The sequence below is a fragment of the Lates calcarifer genome, linkage group LG5 (assembly GCF_001640805.2).
Source record: "Lates calcarifer isolate ASB-BC8 linkage group LG5, TLL_Latcal_v3, whole genome shotgun sequence".
NCBI classification, from domain to species: domain Eukaryota; kingdom Metazoa; phylum Chordata; class Actinopteri; family Centropomidae; genus Lates; species Lates calcarifer.
In genome coordinates, this window is record NC_066837.1 from 16,229,402 (window position 1) to 16,238,712 (window position 9,311).

At 42.6% G+C, this 9,311-nt stretch overlaps 1 protein-coding gene across 1 annotated transcript; it reads right to left on the reverse strand.

The window, feature by feature from the left end:
- Nucleotides 1–185: 185 nt before the first annotated feature.
- Nucleotides 186–8,523, reverse strand: smc2 (structural maintenance of chromosomes 2). Its single transcript, XM_018695593.2, has 25 exons — nt 8,192–8,523; nt 7,867–8,016; nt 7,647–7,769; nt 7,523–7,561; nt 7,302–7,412; nt 7,130–7,174; nt 6,768–7,001; nt 6,460–6,609; nt 6,086–6,319; nt 5,361–5,520; nt 5,082–5,199; nt 4,765–4,903; nt 4,533–4,652; nt 4,193–4,397; nt 3,721–3,856; nt 3,340–3,464; nt 2,970–3,163; nt 2,686–2,837; nt 2,434–2,509; nt 2,036–2,155; nt 1,691–1,891; nt 1,451–1,567; nt 1,177–1,337; nt 878–1,025; nt 186–771 (listed from the first exon to the last, which is right to left on the reverse strand). The coding sequence occupies exons 1-25, from the start codon at nt 8,357–8,359 to the stop codon at nt 586–588; spliced, it is 3,612 nt and encodes a 1,203-aa protein (XP_018551109.1). The 5' UTR covers nt 8,360–8,523; the 3' UTR covers nt 186–585.
- Nucleotides 8,524–9,311: the final 788 nt, after the last annotated feature.

Genomic DNA, 9,311 nt, shown 5'->3' on the forward strand with positions numbered 1-9,311 from the left:
ATTTACATCCAGAGAAAAATGACTTCAGCCAAATTTGCTTACACCCTTCCTGTAGAGATTCAATGTGTCATATACAGGTGTCAATGATACTAACACTATATGGTGCATTGTATGTCTTCTCCTCAGTGTTCCCAATGCTGCCACTAGAGGGCAGCAAATCTTACACAGCAAGTGAAAAACATCACTAAACGTTTGATTTTCTTTATTCATTAAAACATATGAACAAGTTAGCTGATAATAATTTGTATCAGAAGAGCGTGAGTATAGGCCAGAAAAGAGACAGGACACCTAAGGACAGTTTAGACAAAAGAAATTTACAGTTTAAAAGTTTAAAATAAGCAAAAATGTGAACAACTCCACATACCAAGCAGCTAAACAAAGGACATGAGGCATGAAACAGAAATTCTGGCTGAAAGTCTTCACAAGACAAAATGATTATATAAATTGAGAAAATAGGAGTATACACAATTGATCAGTTATCAACAGGTACCACATTTTTTAAGTTACGTGATATGGATTCTTGAGACATAATAGCAGAGTGAATTTTAAATGCGACTGTCATGTTCAGCTACTCTTGTATGATAATTAACTGATGAGCTGTTTGTTCCTCTTGTCTTTTTGACGAGCTTTGTCTTGGCCTTTCTGGGGGAGGTTGGTGTCACTCTGGCTGAGTGCGGTCCGCGACACTGTGGACATGCCGTCGACGAACTTTGTCTTGAACAGGACGTTGGCATTGGTGAACATGCCATCCTTTAGGGACACCACCACAAACTGGAGAGAGATGAAACATAAATAAAGTAGCTGAAGTACATGTTGAACGTAAAGTTTATAAAAAAAATCTCACGGTAAATATATATTCCTATGTGTCTTAACTGACCTGGGAGTGTCTAAAATGTGTGCGGAGCATCTGTCCAATGTTCTGTGTGTGTGAAAGATCCAGAGCAGCATCCACTTCATCCAAGATGTAGATAGGAGCGGGTTTGAACAGCAGCATGGCGAGGATGAGAGACAAGGCCACCAGTGATCTGAAAACACAGGCACAAGCAGGGCAGTTAATAAAGCAACTGGCCTCATTATCACCCGTGGAAACCTAACAAAGAAACCTCACTATCATTCATACTACTGTCCAACAACAAATAAATGACACTCAATGACCATACAAGTGGTTTTGCTGACCTTTGCCCACCGCTGAGCTCAGTGAGGTTCTCCTTCCAGGTGTTTCCTAAGGCCACCTTAAACTCAAGGCCCTCTAAGACACCACAGCCCTGGGGAGGTGCCAGTTTAGCAGTGGCCCCTGGTAGCAGAGTGGAGAAAATGGAGCCAAAGTCCTTATTTACCTGGAGAGGGAGGGAAACAGGACAACTGAAGTAACAGCAAAATTCTTTGAGTGAGGTCCAAATTGGCCAAGTGGCCAATGAATTCTTTTTGTGGCCCCAAAAAGAGAGCAGACCTTCTGCCATGCCAAGTTGAGAGCCTCATTCTTCTTCTGATCCAGCTCCTCAATGGTCTGCAAGATTTTTGCTTTGTCGTTCTCCACTATCCTCTTCTTCTTCATCAGGTCATTGTACTGCAGGACAAGACAAATGTGGAAGATAAATGGGGGGGGGGCGATAAGAAAAAGCTGTGTTAGACATTTTCGAATCTGTTTGTACCACAATCTCTCACACCCCCTCTGCCTCTTTGTCCTCACCCTCTCCTCTGCCTCGTTCAGCATGTTCATGGCCCTCTTGTTGACGTTTCTCTCCAGCTTGCTGGTGGTCTCCTCCAGCTTCTTCAGCCTCTGGCCTGCCTCGCGGGGGTTGTTGGTCTTGAAGTCGTACGAGGTGTTTGGCTGACCGAAGAACTGGCGCTCTGAGTGGATCCAGTCGTGTTCCTCCAGCATCCGAGTCACCTGGAAGAGGAAAGGCAAAGGGGAGCAGAAATGTTTAGAAGACCCATGTCATGCTAAATAAAATGAGTCTTTCATGAACCTAATGAATCATGAAAACACTGTATACTATTGTAGAGGATAGAGTAGAGGCAAATTGATTTTTACCTTGTCAGCAGCATCCTGGCTGTCTTTGCGGTGCTTACTAATATTGTGCTCCAGCTCCTTTATCTTCAGCTGGACTTCATTGTTCTGCTCCCTTATCTTATTAGCCTCACTGCTCTTCCCCTGGAATATTCAAATGAAGAAAAACAAGAAATTAACTCAACATCAATCAACATTTTAAAATTCTAAGTAGTAAAGTCATTCAGTACTAGAATGGAATAATCTCTTCTTATGATAGGAAACTCAAATGTTTTCAAGTGCAGTGCAATATACCTCCAACCTCCAACCTCCAACTGAACTACATTTCTTCTATGATTCATTTTGAGTTTTCAAAACTCTTAAACTCTTCTCAAGAGGGGGTTAAAAAAAAACCAAAGCATTAAAGGCAAAATTGTATTCACCTTGAGCTCTTTGTCCTGAGCCATGATCACCTCCTTCTGTTTGGCCAGCTCCTCCTGGGCTTTGCGCACTGGCCTCCTACATCCCAAAAGACAAAACCATGAATGGTGAAAGATAACAGAAAAATTAGAATAGTGTTAATCTAAGTCTCTCCTGGTCACATCGATTCACTACATGTACATGCGCATTTAAAATGTGCTTGAACTTTTGAGGACAGATGGAAAAGGTGTGGCCATGACATAATTCAGAACGACACAAATACCTTGTTCTGGGATACAGTGCAGGACATGCTGTCTATCTGCTCTTGGATGGCCTTCATGGCTTCATCTACAGCCTGAATCTGCTGCTCGTAACCAGTTTGTTCCCTCCGCAGTTCCTCCAGCTCCAGGGCCACAGCATCAGACTCCTGCATGCAAGGAAGAAAAAGGAAAGAGAGAGAGAGAGAAATACATTTGATCAATTTATCAGATGCAATCCAATACAATGTGATACAGATGTTGAAGTGCTGCATGTACAACTGTGTGTCTTGTCAATGTACCTGCTGCTTCTGCTTCAGCTTCTTATTGAAGGCATCAGCTTTACTCTTGGCTGTATTGAGTTTCTGCTGGGCGGCTTTCAGCTCTTTCTCTCTCTCTGCCTCAGCATTCTTCATCTTGTTCTCCAACACCTTGTACTTTTCTTCAGCACGCTTCTGCACTTCCTTAGAGACACGCAAAGTCTCCTCACTCTCCTCTGGTTAGGTAAACACAAGACAAAAAACACAAGTGAGGCAGGTGTGCCGCATTATGACATTAAATTCTGCGTTGTGTAGGTGGCCTAGATGGAGTCATCACGTGTCTGTTTGTACATAGTATGTGAGGCCTGCTTAGATGTGACTTAAAAAGTGTTGAATGAGTCTCATTTCTGACCAATGGCCTTGCGCAGCCTCTCCAGCTCCTCTTGCTGCTGGTGGAAGGAGCTCTGCTGCAGCTTGGCCTGCAAAATCTGCTCCTCCTCTACCTTCAGCTCATGCTGTTGCTTCAGCTGACGGTACCTGGAGGGAGAAAATGTGGAGAAGTGAAGAAGAAAACATAGGCACATAACATAAACACTTTCAGAGTAGCAATCAACTTGTCAGTGCTCACTAAATTACCTCAGACATAGTTATACATTCCTGTACTTGACTTCTTGTTATTAGCTGACATAGACACCAATTACCTCTGCCATAAGTTAATATATCAGCCTGGCTCTAATCTAATCAACAATACAATATAAATTTGTGGGGTTATGTTGTGGCTTTGTCTTCTTACTTCTCAGCTGTTCCCTTAAGGCCGGCCAGTTGTCGCTCAGTATCATGAAGCTGGGCCTCCTTTTCCCTCAAGTTGTCCTGAACCTCCTTCAGCTCCTGCAGACTGGTCAGAACTGATGCTGACTGGGAGCGAGCACCTGGAGGACAAAAAGGGGAGAAAAGAAACAGACATATACTTTATTAGAAGGTGTATTAAAGGGAATTGAGGAGTTGCCTTTTAAGTGCATGTGTGTGGTGGTTGATTTCATTTAACCACAAGCAGCTAAGTTAAAACTCTAAGTGTATGATTAATGCTGAAAAATAACAACTAGTGATAAGAAGCAGTTTGAAGCATCATTTTGGTGCAAAGAAAGTCTAACTGTCACTTTTTCTATCGCTATGAAATGTAACTTCAGTGTTTTTTGTTTGCTCAACTTTGCACCCGGATGACGCAATGGCACATACTCGAGTATATGCATTCTCCTCGTCCTCACCTCCACTCAGAGTTCCCTGTGGGTCGAAGATGTCCCCTCCAAGAGTGACAGTCTTGGTCATCACCTGCTTGTCAAAAGCCACTTTTTTGGCATTGTCCAGGGTGTCACACACCAACGTGGAACCAAAGACGTACTCCATGGCCTTACGCAGGTCAGATTCATAACCCACCAGGGACAGAGCAGTGTGGGCGTTATCCTCTCCAACCTGACAGAGGAGGGGGAAAGAAAAGAAGAGACAATAGGAAATGAGAAAGAGATGGTGAGTAAAAAAAGACACTGTGTCATGGTTCAAGATCAAACAGAATGACTTGTTTAATTGGCTGGTATTGAGATCTCTCACCAGGCTCTTGGCAGTGTTGACCACTTTGTCATTAAGTGTCTTGGCAGAGATCTTGTTGAGGGGAATGATGGTGTACCTCCGCTGCAGCTCTCCCTTCTCCAGCAGCTTTTTACCGGTCACCTGGCAAAGACACAAATCACCAACAACTCAGGCTACGCTATCATGCAAGAATATAAACACTTAAACGTGATTGCAGTAAAATAAGAGTGACACGGCCCAGTCACACACCTACCTCTGTGTCAACTACAATGTTATAAAGTCGGCCTCCTGCTACCACCTCAAGTGCTGTTGCGTATGAGACGTCACGGACTGTGATCAGGTTAGCTAGCAGCCCCTTCACTTTGCTATGGTCCCATCCTCGCTCTGGGTCCCTAAAAGAAAGCAAAGAACACATGAAACACTTATGGGTAACTCCTGTGTGAGTGTGCAGGGTTTTACATTTAGAAAGATGATTAATCCTCCATTAGGGGCATAACAAAGTAGGAACACTGATACTGGAAATATACTGTACAATTAAAAGGTGAGTGAATTCATTTAGTAAATCCTTACTTGTAGTGGAAGCGCAAGTTGGGGAAGCGGGACACAAGACGCTCATAGGTCTCTTTAAGTTTAGCGACCTCTCTGGACAGCTGCCTTCTTTGGTCCAGCAGACTTTCCTCCTTCCCATCTGCACAGAGATAGATGTGTCCCTACTGTTATTACATGGATGTTTGGCAGAGAGGGAACTGCCATGAGTAGAGACTGTGCTTGGACAGAGACACACACACACACACACACACACACACACACACACACACACACACACACACACACACACACACACACTACCTTCATAGTTGAGTTTAGCCAGCTCAGCCTCTAGTTTCTCCCTGCTGCTTCTGACAGCCTGAAAGTTGTCCTGGTCCTTCTTGTAGCCACTGTCCATCTTTTTCACCTCTGCTTGTTTGGTCTTCAGTTCAGTTTGGGCATGTTTCAGTGTCATCTGGGCCTGGACAGAGAGAAAGAGGACAGAGACTAGATAAACCCACACATGTTATGCTCTTTACAAGGAAAAACTATTCTGTTGGAAGAGTCCCCTCTCCCAACACAGAGGAGAATCACTGTACAGCGATGACATCTGAGAGAATCACTTCCTGTAGCATTCTTCGTCTCCTACTTAAAGTGCTCTTCTGTTTAACCAGCAGGTGGTGGAGGGGATGCGAAATGTTCTCTGATGTTCAACAACAGTGCAACATCTTCCTCTCAACAACAAACTCTGTTCAGACTGCAGGCGTCACTGGCTCTCATGCTGCTGCCCCAGCAGACTGCAGCAAAGAATATTGCTGCAAAAGGTATTTGTATCCCTCCACTACCGACACCTCCTCTCCAAGAATGGCAATGGTGTTTAAATAGTCAAAACAGTGTTGGAAATTGGTGATAAAATAATTACAACACTGATAATGTCACAAAACAAATGTTTCCCCAACATGGGGCAATCCTAGAGACAAGTCATTCTGAGTCAACAAACTTGAAACATCACATCTCAGGCAGATATTTTCAAGTGCTTTCCTCACCTGCTTAGCCTCAGTATCTGCCTTGCTCATGTCATTCTTGCAGGCCATCATCTGCCCAGCCAGTGTTGCCTCCTCTCCATCCTCATTGGTGGAGAGACCTGCAGACACAGCCTTAAAATGCTGTTCAGCTGCCTCAAGAGCAGCACTATCCTTCTGTCCCTCCTCCTGTAGAGTCTTAAGCTGCTCTGCCAACTTAGAAACCTCCTTTTCCTTTACCGTAAGCATTTTCTTGTCCTGTGGATGAAGGAAAAAGGGATGTATAAAGTCAGCATACTGCTTTTAAGTTTTTATTTTGACAAGAGATCAAACAAGTCCTGCAGATTGCTAGATTAGCTTAATGTAAGGTAGATATATTAGCAACATGGTCCTGTTACCTCCTCCATACTCTTCACAAGCTCCTTCTTCTTCTTCATTTCATCTTTGAGATTCTGTTTTTTGAGGTCAAGGGCACTCTGGGCTTTGGTGTCAACACGTTGCACATCAGCCAAAGCCTCCTCTAGGGATTTTAATACTCCATTCACCTCCTACAGAACAAAAAGACAAAAACATGCAAGACATTTAATTTTGAACACTTAAAATAAAATAAAGTTACAAATAAGTCATCAAATCATTCTCAAGTAGCAACCTGATAAAAAAAAAATGTAGAAGAAGAAGCACTGTAACCTCATCTCTTCCATTGTACCTGGTCTTTTTTCTTCTGCAGCTCCTGAATCTGGGCTGAGAGCTCCTGGACTTTGCTCTCATTCTCAGCCATGGTGGCTTGCATCTTGGCAATGTTGTCCTGCATCACCTTCAGATTCTCTGCCGACTTCACCTTGGTCTCCTCTGCGCACACAAACAGCCAGGCCACATACAACCGCGACAAATGCTGGATCTCACGCATCAGCTTCTGGTACTCCAGGTATGATGATCGTTCCTGTGGGGGGAGGAAAGTTTAAAAAGGGAAACAATGACACACAAAAAACAAAACAAACAAACAAAAAAAAAAACATTGTGATGAAAACGTATGTCTTGTCTTCAAGTGTGGTTTTGCAGTTAACCTACCTCCTGCAGTTTCTGCATGGTTGGAGTAATTTCTTCGTCCAAAATCTAAAGAGTAAAGAAAGAGAAATAGTGAAATATTTAAACATTAACTGCAACTGTGTTTGTGGCAGCATCCTGCTGCAGAATGAACAAAGATACATTTGTCAAAAATAAGCTTGGATGTTTGACGTACAGTCTGAATCTCCTTCAGCTTGGCCTCCTTCTTCTCAATGGTTTTCTGAGCACTAATCTTTTTACATTCATACATCCTTGTGCCTGCTGCCTCCTCAATCATGGCAAGGATCTGAAAGAAGAGGGGGGGTCATTATTGGAAGAGCTGGAAAAGGGCAGGGGAATTTGTATTTAAAAAGTTCTGATGCTGAGATGGCGGACAAACTGTGGATGTTTTTTTACCTCTGGTGGCTTCATATTTAGAACCTTGGTGATCCTCCCCTAAAATATTGGAAACATCACATTATATAAAACAGCAGAGAGCTAAAACAACAATTATGCAAACTGCTGCACACAAAAGACTGACCTGCATGATGAGAAAGTGTGGATTGTTGACATTGAGGCCAACAGAGCAGAACAAGTCCTGCACCCTGGTGTTGTTAGCATTAACTCCGTTGATTAGGTACTTGTTCCTGCCACCAATCACCACCTTGAAGAAGTAAGAAGTCAGTTATAACACCTGCTTTAGCTTTCTACAACAATTACAGAACCTTTAAAACTGCGTCTTTCTTTCTGTCTTTGCCAACCTGTCTGGTGACGGTGATCTCGTCGTGGGTTTCAAACCCAAGAGGACTCTGGCTTTTGTTGGAGTTGTCAAAAGTAATAGACACGGTGGCCTTGGTGATGCCACCCTGTCCATTTTTGTACACCAAGTCCTGGAGGTTAGAGGCTCGCACCTTTTAAGTGAAAATGACAGAGGAAAACATGTCGACCAATTTTGCTGAGTGAAATAATTCACCTTAATGTAGTAGAAGTAGCTAACTTATCTTGCTAGCTCATTTGCGATAAACACGAGAACTAACTTGCCACTCATTCTACTAAATTAAGCTTTATCCGAGACATCACACTTACATGGGTGAGATTGGAAATGCCCAAAAGAAAGCATATCGAGTCCAAAATATTGGACTTGCCGCTGCCGTTCAGTCCTGTGATGGCGTTGAACAGCGGGTCAAAGCCGTTGATCTCTGTCCTCTGCGCGTAGGATTTGAACCCTTCAACAATAATTGACTTGATGTGCATCTTTAAGCTGTCCTCTCTCTCTCCGCAGATACCGGAGGTAAGATTTGTGGTGTCTGAATATCAAAATCAGCCAGTTAAAAGGTGGAGGACTAGGATACAGCCCAGTGTTTACAACCGACAACAGGAAAACTCGCTCTTCTCTCTTCTAACTTGAATTTTGGCGGCAGGCATGGAGCCGCTAGTTCGTCCTCCCTGCGCCGGAGACAGGACGAATAGATTTAATATATCTTGACACGATGTGTGCATATAATCAACATATCAACCAATAAGTGAACTAAATATCTGAATTTCAAAAATAAACCGCGAAGAACATCGTTTAATATATGTATTATATGTATGTTTATTTATTTTCGTCAGGCAACTTTTAAGGCTACTAAATGCTGCTGGCTCGTCGCCTGTAATATTACAGGCGCCACCTGCAGGTAAATAGCTGAACCACAGGCGGAGCAAAAATTAACTTGTCCCGTGTAAATCTCACGGATGTATCCTGTAAAAATACATTTCAGACCCTTAAACCCACTATCAACGACAATAAAGCTGCTGTAACTAACTACAGTGTACATATATGTTACAGGATCATGCTCATTAGCTTGGCTATTACAGATCACATGTGGCTCATGTCCAGTTTGTCAGAAAACAGTCACAAATAAAGGAGTTACACTTTCAGATTTTCTGCACTATTTTTTATTTTTACAATATTAAATACAATTTGCTATTTAATAGTGTTTTAAAATAAATAAATACATGGATGAATAGTAGCTGTGAAAACAGCGAACTAATAAACAGAAGTGTAAATAATAACATGGGAAATTACGCATAACCATAGCACTGCACATATGAAGATTCCATATTAATATGCCTGTCAATATAAAAAGTTATCAAATTATTTGTTAAGTCTTTGTAATAACTTCATCTGCCAAGTTGTAGTTATATGTCACATACAAGATCCCTT